Consider the following 24,324-nt stretch of genomic DNA (forward strand, 5'->3'; position numbering starts at 1 on the left):
TTCTCCTGATTTTCAGGCTTGCTTGCTGTGCCATCGTACTCGCAGCACCACGTTTTCTTTTGGACCACTCATTGATATGCTAATTTTTTCTAACCCCCCTCCCTCTCTCTGCCTCCGCCCCCCCTCTGTCTATTTAAGGCCACCCCACAGAGACGATCACCCCTCTCTGTCACCTGTGTTGCTCTCGCTATGTATGTATCTTGTGATATCTGTCTGCTAATATGTCTGTCTATAGTTTTCTGGTTAGATATTATGTCGCTATTTCATTATACCTGATGATGATTGCTTGTGTTGCAATCGAAACGTCGTATTCTATTATTTAATTTAATTTATTATTTTATCTTTAGACGTGACTTAACCGAAAGAACCAAATAATAATTCCTGCAGTCACGAAAGTTCTAAAATTAAGATTACTTTTAAAAATCATGAACCCATTATGAAATCATCATCAATTGGAACAAGCATCCGCTTAAAATACACGACACAATGCAATTTATGTTCCAGTAAAGTATAAAGCCATGGTTGTTGTGTTACTTATCAGATGGCAGTGGAGGTTGCCCTAACCCTGGGACAGGTTGAGTGTGCCTTGCATGTCTACGAAGCTGCTGGAGATGTGTTTTTCAACAGCAACAGGGAACCAGAAAAAGCCGTTGGTTTCTATGAGGTGAGTACTGAGTACATGATTATAACATTGTAGAGGGCAAATAGAGGTACGATCCGTTACTAACAAACGAAAATGTGGGTTTTGAGTTTGGTATAGAAAACCATAGATCCACACACACACCGACTTGGTAGTAAGATTTATTGTATGAGATTCATCCTTCTTATAATCCACGTCCATCATGGTGATAGCGACGGACATCCTATCCAGATTTGGAAGCATCCCAGGTGTTTGCCATCAACTCCTGTGCGATTGTTTAAATTGTTTCTGCCGCGTGCTGTTGAGGATCACTCAACAGCACCTATACATTGCACTACTACTCACGAAGAATGTCCCACTCAACTCTCTCATCAACCAACAGGAAAGTGGGTTCCCACACGCTGCATCTACAGGTCAGGAAACATTGGCTGTTAGAGAGGATCTCAATGGAACCCTGCCACAATAACTGATGTGGACAAAGTGGACTGATGTCGAAAGACCTAACGGCAATGGATTTTTTTGTGTAGGGTTACGGGAAATATAACAGTGTTGTCCCAAAATATGTAATCTTAAGTGGTCTTCAATAACACATAACATAATTGTTCGAAACAATCACACCTGAGGTTTAGCAAATGCCCGATATGCTCTTCAATACAATGTGTGTCACCACTGCCCTGGTGGACATGTAGGTGTTTATAGAGATTGTATTTACATGATAAAATGTTCACACGACCAATTATGTGTGTATATGTGCGTACTTTTTTTTTACATAGCTCAAACTGCTGTCCAATTATAATAATTTTCTAACAGCTGACACCTTTGTTGACACCTTGTAGCACGAAGCAATGACATGACGATGCTATTTATCATGAAATTTAACATTTATTTCAGTGCTGTTGTCAATGAAAGCCCTACTTAATGCCGTAATACACTTTCCGTCGAACAGGACCACGCTCTGCCACTTGCCAGACACCTCGGAGACAAGCGGAGAGAGTTAAGGCTTTGCCACAAGCTGTCAGAGCTGCATTGCCAGTTGGGAAATCCTCATCAAGTCACGATGCATAGCACCGACGCTCTGCAGTTAAGCGTGGAGCTTGGTACATACCGTTCTATTTCATATATTTTTTCACCGTTCATGAACCCATTTTCTTAACTGCTTTTTTTGTCCGCCTAATGACATTCCAATTGTGTTACTGGCATCGCCTCAGAAAGGTGAAGAAACTATCGTTTAGAAATATGCAGCTAGCAGTGTATTACTTGGATCAAAACCATTATTTTCATTCTAGTCACAGAGCTGGAATTTCGCCAGATCAAGAGGAAACTAACCCAATTATTGGTGCAGTTATTATCATACTATTTGGTTAACCTTGTGATGCAGATGCTATGCTTTATCACAGTAATATTAACATAAGCATGGTAACGTGTGCAAATATCAGCAGATACCAGTGTCGACTGTTACTTAACTCCGCTAGGGGGCAGAACAACCATATATCGTGAGATGTGGACTGTCCTGATTTGCTGGGAAATCTGACAGAATTCTAAGTCTTCTCTTAGTCAAATGCGGCCATCAACATACAAACTAGCCTGCGCGTAATTACCACAATGAAGTAGATACAGTTATTGTACCATACTTCACCACGCTAGTCAGGGCAGGTTGGCAAGGGCAGGAGCATAGGCTCCGAAGCATAGCATTACAGTGCGAAAATATATTTTGCAGCACTACCATCTGCTGTGCAGACAGCCCGATATCGCACAGAGTGTCCAAGAAAAGTACCGCAAAACACTTCATTGTGAAATACTGAGATACAGTTTACGACTTTTAAAAAGTTACTTAAGAAACCGGCTGTGCTCGCCAGAACTGCCTGCCTGCCTCAAGGTCACAGGAATCCAACACGTTACACGATAATAGTGGGAACGCGCCTACACGTGTGAACTTATTGCAGTAGCACAGTGGTCAGCACACTGCACTACGAACCCCGGCGCCCTGGATTCCATTCTCAGCCATGACTAACGTCGGCGGTGATCATATATTTCGGTCAAAGGCTTCCCCTAGGCTGACTCAGCCTTAAAAATAGCACCTGATGCGGTGTGTAAACAGCAGCACTGGGGAAGACATACTTGGCCCGAACGGGGTTCTGACCACCTCCACCACAACCACCACCCCACACGCGCCGTGCCGGTGATGGCGGGGTGCTTGTTAACGGCACTTGCAGAAGGTGGGGGTGGGAATTCTTTGACTTAGTTTTAAACTCGTTTGCAGGGGACGGCCTGAGCGAGAAGGTGACGTACCATCGGCTGGGCTTGGCGTGCGTTCAACAGGCGCGCTTCCAGCTGGCCGAGCATCACTTTCTGCGTGCGCTGTCGCTGTGCACCTCGTGCCGGCTCTCCCACGACGAGCTCTACTACTGCATGCACGGCTGCCTAAGGCTCGGAGACTTGGCCTCCGACAAGCTCACGGTAGGAGGAATTGGTCTTGTCACCCGAGACCACTCTTCCCGGGACCGCGATTATTTTTTAATATTTTTTTTTTTACACCTGGCCAGCATGGAGCTCCATTTGCTTCTCTGTAATGTGAGGGTGGGAGGCACGATAATGCTGATGAAGATGATCCAATACGAATTAAATGTTAGGGTATAGTTGTGTTGCTATTAAAGACTTTGTAGAAAACCAATTGATGAAAGGGTTGTTCCAAAAAAACAGTTAAAAGGAATTGCCCTGGCAGCCGAGGGACACATGCCTCCCCTCCCAATGACACCATTATGGGTGATGTCACCTTGGTCACCTTGTCCGATGACTCACGCCATGTGCCATATGACATCCCGTTGTGTGGCCAAGAGCGCAATATATCTATTGCCAACTTTGATAACAGAGCAGCAGCAATATATAAGTAAGGTCCAAGTATGTGTTGGAAAGTGTTACGGATTTGAAGCTTTCGTGACTGCAGGAATCCATACTCTTTGGTTCTTTCGGTATAAAATTTTATTTTATACCTACGTGACTTTACCGAAAGAACGAAAGAGTATAGGTGTTACGGAATTCATGCACATGCATGTTTTTTCTTTTTTGTTTCAGTCATATTTTGAGTGGTTGTGTTCGGCATGATGTCGCCAATTTGGGTTCGCGACCGTGCTATGTGGTATTTTGTACAGCCCCTCTCTCCCGGTTGTTTAAGAGTTGTTTCCACTTAATATTAATGAGCTGCTTTACAAAAAGTAAATTAACTTCGGGAATGTTAAGGCTCATCTCCCCAGCGTTTCGATGACTCGTCATGCTTTTGTTCTGCAATTACCTTCAGCGATTAAATGTTTTCGTCTAATTTGTATTGCAGTCCATTTGTCTTTTTCTCTTTATTGTTCATGAAGTTACGTCTACTCCATTAGCCTAAGTTTAACCCTCGCTTATTACTTACATATAAATGACATATCTACTATACGATTGAATCTTATATAATTCTACGCATTTGTCCTGGGTATGAGAATTTATTTTAATCGATCAAGCAAAGTGTCACTACCTGGCTAATGAATGCAAGCATAGAAAAGAACGTTACATCGCAACAACTTTGCTTCTCAACATTATCTTTTTCCAGGCATATATTTTAGTCTATTTGTAATGTCTTTAAGACAATCTACATCATTAGATAAAAAAAACTTAACATTTTTATGGTGTGAATTCCATATTCTGCTATAAAAAAAATTACGTCTTATAAAGCAGTCTGCAGGTGCTCACTGCACAGAGCCCCTTAACGCTTATTGGAAGCAGCTTGGAGCAGGAGGCATTCTTTGGCAATGAACACAGTCATTTGCGTGCAGCATCCAATTTAGAGAGTGGCCCTACCACTGTAAACGCTTGACCACAATAAATTCCACCACTGAACCAACTTAATTTTTTTTTATTATTCTTATAAACAGTGCTGGTTTTTGTCCCATTTTATCTTATCCCACCAGACCACAGAAGATGCCCTTGCCTATTACAACATGGCCCTGCTGGCAGCGCTGGAGCTGGGCAACAAGCAGCTGCAACTGAGGCTGTACGAGCGCCTGGCATCCGTCTACCACAATCAGGTGTTGGACCGGGTGCGCTCACTGCATCTGTACCAGCAGGCGCGAGCCCTGGCCAACGAGCTCAACGTCAAGCGCATCAATCTGGGCCGGAAGCCAACAACGTCCATGCCATCGAAGCAACGCTTCTAGAGCCGTCACAGGCCATGATACACTGGGGTAAAAGAGTAAAGGTGCAGCGCAGCAATGGCTTGCTCATGATGCTGCTGGCAGAAGGGGCTTCACTAGAAGGAAATCTAGAAAGCCCCGCGAGAGGGTATTTGGCCTACTCTTCCATGCTGGCCAGACGTCTTGGAAGAGGTGGGAGTACCCGCACCTCCGATTAGCCCCCACACCTTCGCTTAACGTACATATCTACCCACACTATACCCAAACCACACACAATCTGCCGATCAAATGTGGGGGATCCATTTATACTTTTGGTTGGACAGAGGCAGGGGGATCAAACCGACAACCTCCGTAGTTTAAGTCCAGTGCGCTAACAAAACTTTGGTAACGTTACCAAATTTCTGTGAGGCTCAGCCGGAAACACGGGGAGCTTGCGGCTCCTCGCTCGGTCAGCTCCGCCCGTGTCTACATAGCCACGCCTACTCCATCGCCATGAACCCCGCCCACACAGTGAGAGGGTCTCCCTCGTGCTTTTGACATTGGCCCCATTTACTACCTCGTATCAACCCCACCTACTGCTCATGTAACCCCACCCTATGCCCCCGTATCGTAAGTCGAGCATTCGACCAGAAATATTTCGACCAGGAGAAGAAGAAAAAAAAATCGAGATTTTGGCAAAAGCTTTTGGATACTAGAAAAGTATTTCTTAAGCCAGGACCGTCTTGGCCAAACAAGGACGTTTGGTAGTTTTTACTGGAGACATTCTTAGGTAATTGTTGGCAAAAATCGGCCCCAGCAATGGTTACCACACAATTTTATTTGGTGAAAATATTAAGTTGCCAAATTTGCTGCCCTCAGTGGACAACTGGGATAGACATTCACATGGTCACTCAAAGGTGCAGTCAGCAAACACAGTTCCCACGAAACCGTATTGTTTGGCTAGACAGAACTCTGTTACTGTCCGATTGCCTAATCAGTAAGTAATAGCTGCCCTTATGTTTTCCAAGGGACGATGGCCATGAAGGATTGCTAACATGTCGGCCGAGTGTATCATGGCCTTCAGGATCACTCACAAGGTTGTTGTTTTTAGACAAGATGGGACAGTTGCCATCAGACAGCTGAAAGTGTGGGCCAGTGTTCTTCACAATGTCGTTACTGTGTTTAATATATTTTACAAGTCATTTCACATTCAATGAATCTCATGTAAAGTTTATGCATTGATTTATGGTTAAATAGAGTGATATTAGTAGATAATTAAAATATATATGATTAAAATGTAATGTCAAAATACACAAACACGAAAAATTTCATTTAACATATTTGTACCTTTTCTACTGTTTGCCTATTGCACTGTGTATATATTTTAAATATTAAGATAATATTGAAGAAAATAAACATTTACGTCGAACATGATTTATCAGGCAGAATAAACAAAGAATGTATTTATATATCTGCTGCTATATTTACAAAAGCCATTATGAAAATTGAAATATTAAGATTGATTTTTATTCAAGCTACTGGCTATTAGTAAGCAAAGCAATTTAAAAGGTGATGTATTTATGCCATTAAGTATTGCACTGATGTATTCGATGTATGATGATTGTTAATCATGGTTTCTCGTGAGTCGCATGAGAAGTTGAACTCCATTTTAATCGTGAAAATTAGCTTGCAAACAACTTGATGTATAACTGAGATATGTTCGTCATCAGTACGACACTGTTCATTGTTAACATTGCTACGTATGTAACGTGACACTGAACATGCGATTGCCAATTCAATTATGGCAGAAACATTTTTATGTTAACATTTTCTCTTTGTGTGATCATTTGAAGCATCCGAATCACAACTCTTATTTTTATCGGGATAGTTTGTGGTGATAAAATATTCACTTTATTAAACACAAATAGCAAAACATGAAAAAACGATATATATTTTAATGGTTTTAACAAACAGCTATGTTCTTCCTCCAGTGTAATGGTAGCCAGCGTGAACGTCATTCCGCCTAATTCCTGTGCAGGAAACATAAAAAAAAAATACAATATTATAAAACATATTTCATTCTTGCCATATAAATCAATAAAGCAATGCCTCAGCAGCATATCTGTGTATCTCATTAAGGTGTGTTTTTTTATCCTAGGGTATAGTATATATGGATATAGCGGTGTACTGGTGGCGCAGTGGTTAGCACCCTGTGTTATGAACCCTGGGTTTCATTCCTGCAGAGTGCTGTCTTCAGTGGCAAGTAATATCTGAAACCATCTTGGGCACCCCCCTTTACAAACCTGCACTGACCAGCGTGGTTAGCCATGGTCAAACAATAGAGAAGCATTCATTAGTAAATTGATTGACGGATATACATTACAATACATAAACATTGCCTCTGACCAAATCACCCATAATGTTCACGATCTCGTTTAGATGTTGGAAGCTAAGCAGAGTTGAGTATAGTGCTTGGATGCATGACCACCAAGCAACATGATTTCCAGTCGACGTGGTTGGTAAGGTTGAAGACAATACAGTACAGCAAAATCAATCATTGTACTGAACTTCTATGCTTACACATTTTTGCTACCATATATTTACCACCATGGTATAGTCAAATAGCCACAGCCACCTGCTGGTGGAGAAACCCTCATCTAGTAGGGGATTGACAAAAGGCCTGTACAAGTACAAGTACATACATATTTTTTAAAAAGCATACCGTCCATAATACAGGTTTTTTTGTGTCTTAAATCGCGTAAATATAAATGTGTCGTTAAACTCGGCACCACCCGACACAGCCAATTAGTAAGGTTTGTCACGTAAACGGAACATGCCAATGCGTTACTAGTACAGCACACCCGGTGTGTTGGGAGAGAGTAAATCCACAGCATTGACAATCTGAGTACGAGTGTAAAGGATAGCCGACACAAGATTGCAGGGGTCTCGTCCTTTAATCCTTTTCTTCCATCCACACCTGTCCCCAGCCATCCCAATATCGTTCCCGCCAAAGGCCCCCTCTTCCCGCCCGTTCTCTCCTTATATCTCCTCGATCACCCCTCCCACTAACCCACCTATTGGTGGGAATCCTTCCCCTGACACCCCTACACGAGCATAGCGTGTAAGTTGCGAGTTTACTCACGGTGCTCACAGTGAGGCCCATCCCAACCCACACATTGGCAGTGGTAGCTGCCGGTGAGCAGTGAGCACATTCCTCCATTCGTGCAGGGGTTTGGCAAGCAGGGGCTGGTCGGCTGCTTGGATTCTGCATGGAAAATGTGTTTGCAAAATTATCGAAAGAAAGCCCTGAGTAAAACTTGAATTGTCATATTCTTTGGGTCTTTCGGTAAAAGTCTCGTCGATAGGTTCAAAGAAAATAACAAAAAACTACGACGTCTTGATCGCAACACAAGCGTTCGCCATCAGGAAGACGAACGCTTGTGTTGCGATCGAAACGTTGAAGTTTTTTTTTATATTTTTGGTTATTTTATTTGAACTTATCAACGTGACTTTCCCGAAAGACCCAAAGAATATGAATTCCTGCAGTCACGAAGGCTTTAAGTCAAAATTGAATTGTCATTGTATTATCATTTTCATTGCCGTCTTTCTCCAGTTTTACCACAAGGGTGTCATTGGTGTCATGTCGCAGGAGTGGAATGAGGATATAATTTCAGCTGGGACTGTCCAGGTGAGTGACCTTAAAATACTTTCTCACCCAACACACCACGTCCACAATGCCTCTTGCGATGGCTGTCGTTACTAGTCGCGTGCATAGTCCAGTATATGAACGAGCTGGAATTTATTCAGGGAAAATGGAACCATTGGTGTTAGAGAACAGCCCATGGAAGCAGATACCACAGAGATACCACTGAGCCCCTTTAAAGTGACCTCTGACCTACAGAGTAGGGGGAAGCACTTTCCCACTATGCCACATAACCGTAAAACTAACATTTAGAGTTCTCAGGCTACAGTTTTGTCAAATGAAGTGCAAAGCAAAATCTTGACTTGAAGCTTTCGTGACTGCAGGAATTCATATTATTTGGGTCTTTCGGTAAAGTCACGTAGAACAAATAAATGTACAATTTTTTTACAAAAAACTACAACGTTTCGATCACAACACAAGCAATCGTCATGGAAACGTAGTTTTTTTGTAAAAAAAATGTAAAAATAAATTGTTCCACGTGACTTTATCGAATGACCCAAAGAATATGCAAAGCAAAATGTTATCCGATGTATATCAGCATGTGGTTTAATCACAAGTGACTGACAGTATTCAAACTCTGCTTCTCAGCAGTGCCAGCACAGCGATATGACCTCTGAACCATCTGACCACCTTGTCAAATGGCATTTAAATGAAAGCTGTCTCTGGTGTGGACCAGTGAGTTTCAAGGACAATGCATATATTATCAGTGTGTTTTTTTGCATTCTGACCACAAGCATTGTGGTAAATGCAGACGTGATTCCTTGAAAAAGGTTTCAGTTTGGTGTTTTAACATCTTAACACCTATTTTGTTGCCAGAAAAAAGGGGAAAACCCTATTATCAATGTTTTTACACTTAACTTTTACACAGTTTACCAGATACACCAGAAAACTAAGAAATAAATTATTTAATATGAATGTCATTAAATATGACATACATTCATGATGAAATATACCTAAAAAAGTAAACATATATTTTTTATAATGTGCATCTTGTTAAAAAACGGGATACCTTCACAGATCCTCCAGATGACATTGTCCATGTAGTGCTTTAGCGTGTTGTAGGAAGGGATCGAAATAACATCGCTGGGCTGCGCAGTGATCCAGAGCCTGCGATTGGCATCCCCCACGCTGACGAGGATTACGGACACCCCGTTGCTCAGCAGCGTCGTGACGGGCCCCACGACGTCGTCCGCACTCAGCCCGTCCGTCACCACCACGACGACCTTCCGCACGCCGGGACGAGCTCCCCTGTGCACCGTGAGGAGCTCATCGGCCACGAAGCCGAGTGCTCTCCCGATGAGCGCGAGGCCGCCGAGGAACGGCGCGGTGGACAGCGCTCGCTTCATCCGGCTCTCGCTGTCATACGTGTCCAGGTGGAAGAGCGCGCGCGGTTTGGTGCTGTAAATCACCGCCGCCACCTGAGCGAGGTCACGGTCGATGTCGAATTGCGACACGGAGTCCTTCACAAACTCCTTGACGCTGCGGAAATTTTGCTGGCCCATGCTTGCAGACGAGTCGAGGACAAAGATGACGTCCAAAGGTCTGGAATAACATCCTGTAGACATATGTTTATCTGATGATGTTTCGTGTTGTGAAAGACACCAAAACAACGCAATAACAAGCTTTTGTTTTAACATTCATTGTTAAAGATATCTCAATAAGTAATTATACAAATCTTCATCTAAAACATACATGCAACTGGAATTAAATTACAGATAACGTGTACGTTTTTGTGCACTGACAGTCTCACAAAGAGCACGTTGCACATTTATCATACATGACAGCTAAACGAAATGCCAAATAACACACAAACACACAATATGTACATAAAATATGTCTACTATGACTTTAAATTGTCTACTCGCAAACATTTATCCGGGACCGTTATTCATCATCAGACTTTCAGCACCTTGTGAATTGAGACTGCAGATCCGGCTCCTCAGCTCCATCACCTTGTTGTACAAGTCCAGCGGGTCTCTGAAAGGCAGCGCATTCAGCGGCGTCGCAATGCTCTGTAGCTCCGCGCGGACTTGCTCGCTCCCCACAGCGAGGAGGAAAATCTCCCTCTCTCGGGCGAACTGGGCCGGCGGAGCGACCGCGTCGCGCGACCTGGAGTTGGTGAGCACCACCACGGCGTGCGGGACCTCCTGCCTGGAGCCGGTCTCCGCCCTGAACTCCAGCTGGGCCACGTGGGCCAAAGCGCCGCCTGTGTTGGTGTTGCCGCCACGGTACTTGACGGCGTCGATGCTGCGGACGAGGCTCGTGTAACCGGCATGCTGACCCAAGGTGAACTCCACGTGCACCGTGTCGGAGTACTGCATGAAGCCGATAAGAATGCTCGGGGAGGTCTGCAGAAGGCTGTGGATGACCCGCTTCACAAAGGCCTTGGCACGAAGGAAGCCCTCGAGGCCCATGCTCCACGAGCCGTCCACTAGGAACAGCAGGTCCACGGCACAGCCCGCAGCCACGCTTGGCACTGGGTGGTCGGGCGCACGTCCGCCGGGAATGGCAGCCGAATGAGCAGAGAGAAGACTAAATAACTTCATCGATATCCATGAATTAATACATGTCACTTGCTCGAAATGCCGTTTGGCAATTATTCCAAAAAAATTATTCAGGACCAACAATGGTTGCCACTGTCCGAGCTTTCTCAGGAATGTCCTCTATTTGAGGTGGCTATCCTTGGAAACTTGTAAGTCCTCGTGGGGCATTTTTTGTAAATTTAATAATGCACTGCACAAGACATAACTATTCTGGTGTTGTGACATATTGTTCTTCCCATGATATGCCCAGACTTTTGTACCTCAGAGGTAGCAACCCTCGGACCGACAGACAAATAAGCTAATCTCTTGTTAATAGGAATATTTTGGTGTGATAAGTAATCATTTATTCTCTAAATTCCCCATGGTAAGTATAAATAAACATTCTGATTCTAATCATTTTGAATTAAAAAACAGCAGACTGTTCCATATGCTACAATAATTCTCTCCAACAGCCAGTGGAAACACAGGGCTACATTAACATTTCGTTGAAAAATCTGAAACACAATGCCTCAACAACTCTACCCATTGTTGGCAATGGAGACATCAATACAGTTTCGCCAGAAATCTCATGAACATTTGTCAAAATTTGTATCTGGCCCAAAGTTGTAACCACAGAGCCCATGGCTTTGTGCTGAAGCCTAGCAATGTTATTTACAAGTGGCTTAATAAAAAAAGACTCGCATTCCACTGTTGTTTTTAATGACATGCAATGCAATGCATATATTTAATAGTGGACGACTTACCTAAAAACTGGGTCCCACCTTGAAATGAGAACATAACATGATAATGGTTGGCTTTATGGAAGAAATAAAACAGCACCACCTTCTTGCAAAAACACCCACAGGGACGATTACACACATGACACGTAATATCTGCCGTGTGCTATGACGCTGTGCAGTGCTTTGGTGCAATTTAATGCGCAAAACATCAAAAAAAGTAAAACACCATCCGTATACACACTGCGGGCTACTAAAAGCTTAAATGCGTATTTTCATTGCACTCACCGCAGTCCCTGTGGCTTCCAAACCCAAGGGGGCAGAGGCAACTGTACGCCTCAACTCCTTCAGCCACACACGTGCCCCCATTCTGACATGGATTGGGGTCACACGGGTCTACGGAGCAAGCGATGACAAATAAAAAAAAACAAGTACACTACAAAACTGCATCCAAAAATGGAAAAAACATGAACTGCCCTAATGGCTCTGGGAGTCATCCTCTTTGTATTGGAGCACTGAACCAGTGCAATTTAGGTGCAGGGTTTAAACCGCAATTACTTATGCCCTCACAGAAACATCATCTCATAAAAAATAGCTTTTTCACTTAATTCAGTCAGGCTTAGCTCTTAGTGTTAACATTTACAATGTATTGTATAAGTGATACGCGACAAAAATCTCTTTTCACATATCATGGACGCGCGCAATGTACAGCATTCGGTTAGAGAGGTCTTTTGAAGTGACTTCTATTTGTCTTCTAAACCAGTTGTGAAGAGTACATTTTCTGAGACCATTCCCCAAACGTTGTGTTTGGTTACCCATTGACATCTCTCAAATGCTGAACCATTAAGAGGGCCTAATTTCAGCTGGGTCGGTACGGGTCAGTGACCCAGAACACCGCATCAAGTATACCGCTCACTATGGCCTACTGCAGTCTACCAGCAACCCAGAACATTTTCAGTCAGAAATGAAACCCTGGATGATCATACGCAACAACTAATTTGCAGCCCTTTGTAAATTTACTTTTGGAATGAGGGCCTGCCCAAACGATTGTCAGTCGTGGGGTTGTTTGATTAAACTTCCACTGGTCACTTGCGTATGGGAGAGGGGAGGGGAAGGCCCATGACTGGTTGACATATCAATCGTCATCGATGTTAGATGCGGCCGGCAATCAAACTCAGTGCGTTAACCACTCCAGCACCGCTCCACCTGGGACATTATAGGTGCTAAAATAAGTACAATAAAAAACAGGGATAAAAAGGAAACAATTTTGCTTTCCATACAAATGAATTGGTACATCGTGAACAACATAACGATGTTACAGGTCGTACTCACCTGGGCACAGAGTACGGTAGCACCGACTCTGATGGACGTTACGTATTCTCTTCCACCTGTACACAGTGACACGTTTTTCTTATTGCGTGTTCCATAAACACGCACAATTACAGAGAACTTTGGGCCTCCGATAGATTTTTAGGGTTATACCGCGTATTGTTCAGTATATAATAATTACATTTTATATAGCGTCATTCAAGAAATTGCATTGCACAATGCTGCACATACATTTTTTAGTTCCGTACACAGATATTGCAAAAACAAAACCCCACTGCTTAGTAAAAAAAATCCATAACGAGAAAAAAATGCACATAAAAAAATATTCTCAGAGAAAATTCATTTAAATAAATAAATCCGTTCGGCCAATTAGACAATAATGAAAATTCTTATTTTCCAGCGTATGCCAGGACAAATATATAGGCATGATGTCCGACGTTTCGCTCCACGTGCTGGGAGGTTTTTCAGGAGCTGTCAGTTTCATCCCAGATGTTACGTGATGAAGATGCTCCCAGGATGTAGAGCAAAATGTCAGACATCAACGAAAACATACCAGAGTCATATAGCAAAACCGAAAATACCCACACAGTTGTAAAATAACTTTGATTTATAAAATCAGCTTTTAGCTAATTCTTTGTTGACTTGTTGCGTTGTTTAACTTTATTTTTCCTGCGAAAAAATAACTACACCGGAGTAGGTGAGAGTGACCTCATTTTGATTAATGGAATTAGCCGCAGGCATCCGAGTTAAATTTGCTCCCGTGATGGAAAAAAATAGTCCCCTAATGCACAGTTATTGCCGTATGGCCTCAAGGTTAAACGATCGCTGGCTTTTTTCGTGCAACACCGAAGGTTTCACGTGTTATATAAGAAATAAAATAATCAAAAAAGAATAAAAACACATTTTGACAACATGAAAACACCTCCATTGATTTTTGTGCTAAATAACTACGTTATCGTACCCATCAAAAATGCATGTGTGCCCCTGCGTGTCAACATCCTTCATTGTGAAGAGACAACCAAAGTAGAAAAAATGAATGTTGATGTCGTCCCTGTGATATATAATAGCTCTGGTTCTGCCTTTGGCGCCGCCTTGCTACTGTGGCCATGTACACGGGCTCGTCCTTGCACTACCTTTGGTCGTCAAGTTAAAATCAGAATGACGGAGAAACATCTTTCAATGTACTGCTGGTAGTATGACGACGACGATGATGATGATGGAGACGTCTATCAATCAATAAAAAAAATATGATGACGTTGATGATATTGATGATTTTTTTCAATATTGTAAGTTTAGCCCTCTGCCAATATTTGTCTTGAGAGAGCAATCACAACCAACCAATCAAACCCGTTAAATCCCTGTGTCAGATCTCCAGGCGAGCTCACGCGATCCGCAAAAACTTAGGGCAGCATTTTTAGAAAGGGGAAATATTTAATGCTGATTTGTTCCGAATTGCTCATCTTCGTTCCTACTGTGGGTAATTGAGTTGTACTGCGCAATAACAAACATCTTTCAATAAATCGATAGTAGAGTAATACGTGTACATGTACAACCCTTGTTGTCAATCCACTGCTGGATGAGGGCTATTCTATGTCGTGAAAGTAATGGGGGTTATTTAAGCAGACTTCACTACGCTGGTCAGTGTGAGTTGGTGAAGGTGAGGAGTATAGACATTGAAGCATAGTACAGTACAACAATATATTTTGTTGCACTGACCTCTGCTTCCCACAATGTAGTCCCATAGCAGCCTACAACACTTTTTTGATGCATGACTGTCCCCTATTTCATACATTATCCATGATCACCCCTACATTGCATCCATGATGTGACAGGATTGGGCACTTTCCAAGTTATTTGATCATCAGTACAAGTATGACAGGTAAAGGTGCAGCCCTGAAATTCCTTGTTCACGCCACTGCTGACGGGTCTCCGCTACAAAAAGCTCTAGAGAACATCTCTAGAGCGGTATTTGGCCTACTCTTCTACGCTGACCAGACTTCTTGAAGAATATAGCCTTATAACAGTGCACAAATACACGTTTCCTCAGTATATGGCATGTACGTGCTTACGCGTAGTATGGACAGAAGGTCGCATACGGCTTCCCGGAGAGTTGTCCTCTTTTGCCCTTCCAGCAGGCGTGACTGCCGCGATATTCCTGCACGGACTCCACGCTCGTGCGCAGGCAAATGCGTGACTCCACCTTGCAGGCTGACAGCGAGGCACAAGCACCCACCAGGGGCTCGCGCACATCCAAGCGATTCATTTGAAACATTTCATTATATAACATTTATTATTATTAAATGTGGAATATAGTAATGCATCAACCGCCTCCGCCTATAACTTCCTAGCCTCTCCCACACAAAAATGTTGCAGTCGTAATTTAAAGCGTTACCTATAATGGATGAATGATGGATAAAAGTATTCGATTTTTCAGATCTGCGATTCAATTATGTCGTACAGGAGACCAAATATAGCTGTTAGGGTTTGTGTTCTCCAATTTTCTACGTCCAGTTTTTATAACAAATTTTTGTTAACATTTTTTGCCCTCTTTCCCAATTTGAACTTGATTGTGCTATGTGTCATGCAATGAGATGAAAAATCCTTTCGGATCTGGCAGAGCAGTGCAGCCCTTCATGCTAAAAAACGACCCACCCAATCGAGCTCAGCTCTACACAGCAGGGAGCAGCACATCGCTCATTGCACGGTGATGGAAGTGATATTTTTTATTTCTCTTGAGTGTAATCAAGTTTAATGTGGCGTGATATTTGTGCATTGGTGACTGGGCTGACACAATTAACTCACTAAATACACTTATGAAACCAGTTTAATTATAGATGGCACATGGAATCGAACTCAAGAATTCAACAGTGCTAGCACCTCAGTCACACTTAAAACTACGTGCACAAATTCGTCGCATTATTAAAGTGCGATGTGTCTGTGCACAGGTAATAAGCGTAGGGAAGGTGTGCATATTCAGAATTAGAAGGTGTGAAACAAAATTAGCAATGCACTTGCTATATACAGTAATGAGAAAAAGGTGTTAATGCTATACCATTATTAAGCCGCAGAAATAACAGATAGTGGCCCAAGTGATTATAATTATAGATTTAAAGTACCTATATTATTACATTATCGAATACAAATAGTCCTCATCATCTGCCACTAAGCAAAAAACACAATATAAAAAGTAATCCAATACGGTATAACAACATTACGCGCGTACTTTCCATTTGTGAAAAAGCCGATTATTCTCTGCTTTGTAAAAAGAAAAAGAAATCCAATAATGTGAACACTTAAAGCAATGGCCCAAAACAGACTGGAGGATCGCAACGCACAAATGTCCTGATTCTATTTTTTATCTCGCATTTATCTACCAACTGTCTATTACTCCCCCAAAGCAGGAGACCTTTTAAGTTGGTAGAGCTCTTTGCACGAAAACTTTTTTTAAATAACACTGTCTGTACTCACAACACAGAGCAACACAAGCACTAAAAAGAGATATTTCAGAGATTCACCCAGGGAGCGGTAGAAGGGGTTTATCAGCAAAACCACAATGCTAGGTAAAACATTGTAACAAAGAATGTGCTTATTTTTTTAACATTCCGCTTTCCCTGATAAACAAAAGAATACATTTGCATATTTGCCCATGACGCAAAAACTTAATTTGATCGGCTCTGTCAAGTGGTGGACGGTTAAGAGTTCAGAATTGACATCGTGCCGAACGCGACAATCTAACCCAAAAATAACCAAATTATTTACTACTATAATGAGCCAAGAATGTCTGTGTGTCCCGCGCGTGACGTCACTCCACGTCGGCCAGCCCCCCTCATTAATACTCATGAACAGGTGACGTTCTCCACATGGACACCCCCTCATTAATAATCATGAGTGGGTGACGTCACTCCACATGCAGCACCCCCCCTCATTAATAATCATGAGCAGGTGACGTCACTCCACATCGAACAGCTCCCTATATTGATAATCATGAAGAGGTGACGTTTTCCAAATAGACACCGCTCTATCATTAATATTAATTAGCTGTTGACGTCACTCCACATGGGGGGGGGGCGAGGCACCTCCTCTCCCCTCCTCAGCATCAACTTGCAACCCTTACTACAAAGGCAGAACCCTCACGTAACGCGATCTCCGTAACGCTATTGAGACATCGAAGTAAAAAGGACGTCATGATGAACAAGGGATCATAACCTTTAAATGAAAGAAGTCAGTGTCACCACGGCCTTACAAATTGCACACGAATTGATGCAATGAATATCACATTGCGGTGTCTGCTTTTCGCTTGCAAGTTTCAGATTTACTGAAATACAACCGTCGTCCTTGGACGGGCAAAAGGCTAGTGAATCATAATAGTGGTCGTGAAAGCCTACGTATAAAATTAACAGGAGACATTATTCCCCCCCCCTCCCCTCCAACAACCTTTACTGGGTACGCCATTGAAACCCATCTCATCGCATTTCCATTGGAGTCAATAAAAGCGTGCGTAAGGTACTTACACGGGTGCACATCCGAGCACACGGTGGCCTGTGTGAGCGTTGTGTAAAGGCCATTGAGTGCGTCGTTGTAATGCTCCGCGAAGAACACGTGCATGTCATCGGGGTCACTCGCCATTCTATTTAATTCTTCCCACCTACAGCATTGGACAACGGCCGTGTGCAGAATAAAAAAAAAAGCTTCATCACCATGCAAGCACTTCAAACGTTCTTCACGTATCTCAAATATCGCTCATTTTTAATGCCACTACCCCACCATACGTTTTAACACATTCTCAATCAAAGTGTCACGGTCGACGGCAATGCAATGAAAACCATCAAACTGGGATGATAAATAAAATAAACGAACCCGAGTGAGGTTTCTCCACAGATGTGTTGGTCTATCAGCCCATTGGGCAAATGCTGATGGTTATGTTATAATCTTCAGCGTTTGTCTAATGGATACAGACTCTAGGCCGATTTCGATTTTTCTGGGTCTCATCGGCAGCGTTAGAATTTTGGAACAAATACTGCTGGTTGTGACGCATTATGCCTTACCCGAGAATTTTCACTACAGTGCAGAATGAGCTTTAATACAATATTAAATATAAACTCGTACAGCCCATTAATCAATCCATTGCTGTATGATGGCCACACCACGCCTTGCGAGTCATGGCATATATTTGAGCATACTTCACCACAACAGTCAGTGGCAGGTTGATATAGGCGGGGAGTATAGGCTCAGGAGCATAGCGGTAAGGTACAACAATAGATATTATCGCATTGCCATCTACTGCCCACCACATAGCCCTGGAGCCCCTAAAATAGCCTGTGTTGTGGACGGAGGTCACCCATCCCAGTACTATCCAGACTCAGCTCTGCTCTGCTTAGCCGGGTTGATATACTACTACTAAAACACAGCTCTCTCATTGACATGCTAATTTCTCTGCTTCAGCAGACCCACCTCTCTTTCTATTTAAGGCCTTAGCACAGAGGCGTTGGGTCTCTCTGTGTCTTTGTTGTGTGTCTCTCTCTGTGTGTCCCTGTTGTGTGTCTATCTCTGTGTGTCTCTGTGTTGTCTCTCTCTGCTTGTGTGTCTGTCTGTGTGTCCCCGTGTCTGTGTTTTGTCTCTCTCTCAAATTTAGCAATCTTTGGAAGAACGTAACCACCAGGTAAGGTGCTGACTGTTGTGTTAGCCGACTCTCTGTGTTGTATTGCATTGTTCTTCAAAGTTCACTAGGTTTGTTTACTACCTGATGACGATTGCTTGTGTTGCAATTGAAACGTCGTATTCTATTATTGAATGTATTTTCTTTCTACGTGACTTTACCGAAAGAACCAAAGAGTAATACTACTTCTTCTTGGTTCTTTCGGTAAAGTCACGTAGAAGGGAAATAATAAAATAATACAAATAAAACATAATAAAATAATTCTCACGACGTTGCGGCCACAACGCAAGCAGCCGTCCTCAGGTGAAGAATGAACCTTCACTTGACTTTACCGAAAGAACCAAGAAGATGAATCCCTGCAGTCACGAAAGCTTTAAATAGTAATATTACTACTACTACATTAAATATGCAGCTCCAAATTATGAATGCCCGTTCATAGAAGATCAGCGAGGTGTTCTGGCAGGACGCACGCAGGGTGGCGGATCCCGACGGCGAACACAGTCAGGCCGCTGTTGCGCGCGTGCTTTGCAGCCAACGTCGCGTTGTCCTGAGACTTGCCGTCCGTGAGCAGGACCAGAATCTTGGGGATGCCCTCTCGACCGCCCGGGAAGCCCTTGCGCAGCACGTACTTGATGCTTCGCCCCGTCTCTGTACCACCCCCACTGGCAGTGAACAAGCCACGTGATATACACGTGTAAGGCATACAGCATAATAATAATAATCATCATTATTTCATAGTTGTTTTTTTTTTTGGTAAAGTCACGTAGGTAAAAAATTAAAATAAATTATATTACGACGTTTCGGAGGCAACACAAGTTTCGGTCTTCAGGTGGAACCGTCACAGCAAAATTACTGTATCATCACTGACATTAATCGTGCCAGGCAACCCAACTCAGGTTGCTGTGTTCCATAGCACGGTGCGCTAACCACGATTCCACTGCTCACTACGTGTGTACTCATTCCACGATTTCATTCTGATTATTACGGTTAAGTATACTTAACCGTAATTTATATTAATAACGTACATAAACAGAATATTATGGCATATGAACAAATTACTAAACGCGATAATAATAGAATGCCGAAGTATGAACAACACGAAACTCACCGGAATGCTATTCTTGCTATAGCTTCCTTTGCTTCCTCTCTCGTAGGGTACACATCCAGAGCAAACTCCAGCCTGGGCTTGGAGCTATACTGAACGATGCCAAGTTGCACCTGTAGTGAGTGACACATTAAATTGTCATCTAAAGACAAAAAACGCTTCACGATGCACAATTTACCCCAAATTCAACTCTTACCATAAACCGTATTTTGCCCCGACTTGAAAACAGAAAAAAAATCACAAACGGCAGTTTATTTGTCCATCAAACTTCAAGAGACAATAGTGAAGTAATGAAGAGTAATTATGTAATGGCTTTGAGGCTGCCGACTGACTATTTGGACGGTGGCTCGTCGGGCACCACAGGCAGTGATTGACATGACCTCCAAACAATCATCCGCGTGCCCAGCATTCCTTTCAATGCGGGATACCCAGGCGCCGCAAGATTGCACCTGGCTGAGAGGTGTTTGCTCAGTTCATTAAATCATCCACCCGGTTTGCCCTGTGGGAAAGCGCCCATCATGCAGAGTACACATGATCTCACCCGATCCGGATTGATGTCAAGCATATTGCAGAGGTTGGAGGCGAAGCGCTTCGAGCGTTCAAAGCTGACTTTTCCAATGCTGTATGAACCGTCCATTAGCAGCAGGATGTCCACAGCGGCAGAGCATTGCACCACTGGGAGACAGAGGCAATGACAACATTGAGAAACAATGGCTTCACTGTATCCGCTTGAGCATCATTTAGTTTAGCAATGTCGATGGAATAGTGCGTTAGCTTCACAACATTATCCTTTTTTCACTTCTTTAAAAGCTAATGGCCATGCCAGCAGCACACTCGTGTAATTAAAATAAAATCGTCCACACAGATATATAGTTTCTTTAATTAACGTCCGTAATAATCTGTTTTAATAGCTTTTTGCCAGAGATAGGAAGAAAGAGCTGTGCATTAGGCTACGTGTAATATGTCTTCATTAAGAGCCGTTGACCTACACTTTCCAGACATGTCGATTTGTATTATGGTCTCTCGGTCTGCAACCAGCACCTGCATGGAGATGGCTGGACACACTGAGAAAAGATAAGGGAGACCCGTGTAGGTTATGTATATTGCAGGCATACTTCTCAGGCTAATATTAATCCATCTACATATAAATATTAAATAACATTTCCAGGAAAGCATTGCGAACATAATATATCATACTGTGGCAATGTTAGTTCAAAGTGAACAGCATCATATTTTTTTTTCATTTTGAACACCAACACACAAATTTTCAACCTCGGTATTTGGTATTTTATAGGGATTCAAACATATTTCAGTTGGCGCTTCCATGTTCAAACAGCACATGTCATAACGTACTTTAATTCCTGGTACAAGTGATGAGCAATATAGACAATATATCTAACTTATTTCACAAACTATAAATGACAGCATAGTAAACTGAAACACCACAAGGACAGAAGAATGACATGTTGGCTAAAGTATTTAAAGTAGCCATTATCCAATAATACGTGAACATATTAATATTAAAACGAGTGTCTAAAAAAAATTGTTCTTACCCTGTAAAACCAACAGGATCATCATTACCAAAAGGGTTAGCATTTCTGTTGTCCTTCTCCCGCAGCTCCGATTAACACGGTTGGCTACGTACGGTGCGAAAGAAGTTCAACACACATACATTGCGTCGTTGATGGTCTTCACACTCTGGAGAAAGGAGAAAAAAGGTCAAACAGATTCGCGAAATGTATTTAGTCTCTGCAGCAGCAGCAGCAATAGCCGTAGTCACTATTTGCTCTTGCATACCCTTAGACAACTCGTAATTATGCTATCTCAAACACTTTCTCAAGGAGCTGGCCACTGATAAGTGGAACTTTAAGATAACGGGTAGGGCAAAGGCTTCGAGACTTTCATAATAAATGGTTCACCTAATCAGAGCAGCTTTAAGATGACCGGCAATGGAGGCAAAATCTCAGTGGCAGATAGTGGAAAGAGCCCGGCGATATGCGTGCTGGGTGTGGGAACCTCCCTTCGTTTTTACTTTTTAGCCTCAGGTGTGTGTCTTCATCCGACCTACAGTGTTGAGTTTGTGTTCATGCTTACTGTATCTGTGTTGCCACTATGCGTTGCTCATTATTTATGCCCCTTTTGCTTTTGAGCCGATTTACGCATTCCCCTCGACTCGCAAAGTTCCGGTGCTTTGATAAGACGCGAGTGATAGCGCCGTACAAGAATAGTAGCGAGATAGAGCCGTGAGATTCATCGCGCCTTCCATTTTCAGGAGAGACTGTTGTCAACAAAAATAAATTATTGAATTCTAGTCTGTTCCCCAGATCAATAAGTCAAAGACAAAGTGTGCTATTTAAAACCACAGACATTTATCGCGCTTCAGCAATCTCGGCGGAGCCAAAATGAAAACAACACCAGCACTTGTAAACACAACCTGCTGTGGTCATCAGTGCCCTTCTAGCATTGCGTCATAGCACTTAGACATGCACACTAAGTTTCCTATCAAAACACGATTTTTAATATGACAAGCTGTAAGAGTGCAGCAGCAGCATAACATAATTTGTTTTCGCTCTTCTTTAAGTTTAGATTACTGTTACAAATGCATCGAGTGTGCTGGTACATACCTCCAGTGTCCAGCCAGTGCACGGCAGCTTGTCTTTTCGCCCGTCTGTGGATGCCTCAAGGTGCGCACACATTCTTTTCCACGCCTATCCCTATCGTTAAGTTGCGAGTTATTATTATTACTACACACATACCTTGCAGTATTTAATACCTCGTTTGCTGTTTGATTCTTACACTGGCATTACACCCCATTCTCGTGTCCTGTACTAATTACGTCCAGTGAATCAATTGTACAACTTGACATGGCGTCATCATTAGCAGCCAGGATTAATCCACTGATGGGTGAATGTCTTACCAAGCCGTTGTCATTCCTAACGATTCTGCGATGTAAAAATCCACATAGTGCCTGCACCTGAGATGATTTCTTCGCTCCACCGCCAAGGCAGACATTCCCACGGGCAAGTTCCATCCTTTGACTGCCACTCCATCATTATTCTCCACCATTGCTATGAAGGTGTGCAGGAAACGCAAATTTGTATGTGTGGCATTCAACTCAGATCAAGTGTATTTTTTTTAAAGAACTGTGGATGTTGTATACCACCGCTTGCCTATGTCTTCGCACAGAACTCTCTGATCAATATTGTTAATATACAGTAATTCAGTCACCTGTGACTGGCAGCCAGTTGAAGTGCACTGCAGTACATGTACCGCCTACATGTAAAGAAGCCACGGTGTTTGGTATGCCTAGTTCTAAAAAACTAAAGAAGTAGAAATTCTTGTTTTGTTCTTCACTTGAAACACGTGTCTTGCTGTTCCAACTGTTAAGTGGTGCACGGGTAATTCCAGTGCTGCTAAAATAAGCAACCTCAAGGGCAGATTATCTTGGTCTCATGTTTTCACTTGTCTCGAAGGGGGCATTGGAATGTGCACATTTACAGCATAATGACGAGGACCAGTGAAATTATTTGAGAACCCCAAAAGCTTAATATTTGGCAAATAAATTTTTTTAAATGTATACTTTAATTGATATTCATATCCGCACGAGCTGATGGAAATTAAACACTGAAAACAAATCAAATTAATATCTGGAAGTTAATACAAGTTTGATATTTCGGGTTCGGCTGCGTGTTGAGCATTTATACACTCTTTGTGAGTTGGAGTGAGGAATCCCACCTGCTCTACCCTTATATGTTATCGTCTGCATCCTGGTTATCCTGTCAGCCCCCAGGACTCATGTGAAGAACACACTCGGATTACAAGGCGTTCGGAAAAACCTGCGTGCTGAACTGGAAGTTAAATTCTAAATGTGATAAATACCAAATCACTCACTGTTCCCATTATTCTCACACATTCCACCATGTCCGATTATTCCATGTGCCACATTACAAAGAAATATTTATGAAGACATATATAGATTTGTTTTATTTATAGGTGAATCCTGGAGAATGGGAATACTAATTGAGGTCGTACGATCAATTTATTAAAGCGAGCAAGAGGTTTTTTAATATTTATTTTTCAATGACAATGGAACCCTTGTGCCAAGGAAGCAGTGTCTGCCAATAAATGCTTGCCATTTTTAAGGATTAAATATGTCCCCTGCGAAACCTTTTTCTCTGACAGAAGTCGGAAAAAATTGCAGAAATGTTTAAAATTCTATTTTTTTACAGAGAAAAAGACAGCACATTTTTCACAAGGGCATTGTAAGAGTAACCTAATACACCATATGGAAGCATTCATAGTTCATACAATTATCGCAGTGTTACACGTAATTGAATATTATGTAATAAAGATATTTCTTGCCCAATGGTAAGCAAGCTTGTTTTTCATCCCAGAGTTTCATTTCACTAAAAAAGAAACCTTCGTGCCATAATAATGTGCTATGGGATATTACATCGCCAAGTTTTGTTAATATGAAAAATATCTGA

General features: G+C 42.5%; 2 protein-coding genes and 1 long non-coding RNA gene across 11 annotated transcripts in view; 2 read left to right on the plus strand and 1 right to left on the minus strand.

Annotated features, from left to right (window-relative positions):
• Nucleotides 1-6,904, plus strand: part of LOC144721593 (SH3 domain and tetratricopeptide repeat-containing protein 1-like) — a 28,634-nt gene extending 21,730 nt beyond the window's left edge. For 7 of the 8 annotated variants that reach the window (XM_078599346.1, XM_078599344.1, XM_078599338.1 and 4 more), the window contains 4 exons: nucleotides 542-664; nucleotides 1,587-1,737; nucleotides 2,960-3,097; nucleotides 4,585-6,904. In XM_078599346.1, coding sequence (XP_078455472.1) covers nucleotides 542-664; nucleotides 1,587-1,737; nucleotides 2,960-3,097; nucleotides 4,585-5,024 — 852 coding nt within the window. In that variant the 3' untranslated portion in view covers nucleotides 5,025-6,904. Of the gene's footprint in view, nucleotides 1-541; nucleotides 665-1,586; nucleotides 1,738-2,900; nucleotides 3,098-4,584 lie in introns of all 8 variants that reach the window. The other variant, XM_078599342.1, reaches the window with a different exon arrangement.
• Nucleotides 5,944-21,677, minus strand: VWA2 (von Willebrand factor A domain containing 2). The gene is made up of 14 exons (XM_078599355.1): nucleotides 21,391-21,677; nucleotides 20,827-20,901; nucleotides 20,379-20,512; nucleotides 19,841-19,950; nucleotides 19,203-19,394; nucleotides 17,588-17,721; nucleotides 15,146-15,284; nucleotides 13,080-13,135; nucleotides 12,036-12,143; nucleotides 11,775-11,792; nucleotides 10,398-10,964; nucleotides 9,498-10,043; nucleotides 7,928-8,050; nucleotides 5,944-6,815 (listed from the first exon to the last, which is right to left on the minus strand). The coding sequence occupies exons 1-14, from the start codon at nucleotides 21,431-21,433 to the stop codon at nucleotides 6,760-6,762; spliced, it is 2,301 nt and encodes a 766-aa protein (XP_078455481.1). The 5' UTR covers nucleotides 21,434-21,677; the 3' UTR covers nucleotides 5,944-6,759.
• Nucleotides 7,130-14,330, plus strand: LOC144721598 (uncharacterized). 2 transcript variants are annotated; one of them, XR_013585928.1, is made up of 3 exons: nucleotides 7,130-7,304; nucleotides 8,399-8,473; nucleotides 9,585-14,330. It is a non-coding gene; the product is annotated as an uncharacterized LOC144721598 (long non-coding RNA). The 2 variants fall into 2 exon arrangements; XR_013585927.1 differs by having other exon boundaries at nucleotides 8,399-14,330.
• Nucleotides 21,678-24,324: the final 2,647 nt, after the last annotated feature.

The sequence above is a fragment of the Lampetra planeri genome, chromosome 12 (genome assembly GCF_965212315.1).
Source record: "Lampetra planeri chromosome 12, kcLamPlan1.2.h2, whole genome shotgun sequence".
NCBI classification, from domain to species: domain Eukaryota; kingdom Metazoa; phylum Chordata; class Hyperoartia; order Petromyzontiformes; family Petromyzontidae; genus Lampetra; species Lampetra planeri.

Bases quoted from the DNA above. Each gene is read 5' to 3' on its own strand.
- VWA2 (XM_078599355.1), bottom strand. From the start codon at position 21,433: ATGCTAACCCTTTTGGTAATGATGATCCTGTTGGTTTTACAGG. The intron at 12,144-13,079 runs GTGAGTACGACC...CTTGCTCCGTAG, and splicing joins CTACCGTACTCTGTGCCCAG to ACCCGTGTGACCCCAATCCA. The intron at 8,051-9,497 runs GTATCCCGTTTT...TTTTCCATGCAG, and splicing joins CATCTGGAGGATCTGTGAAG to AATCCAAGCAGCCGACCAGC.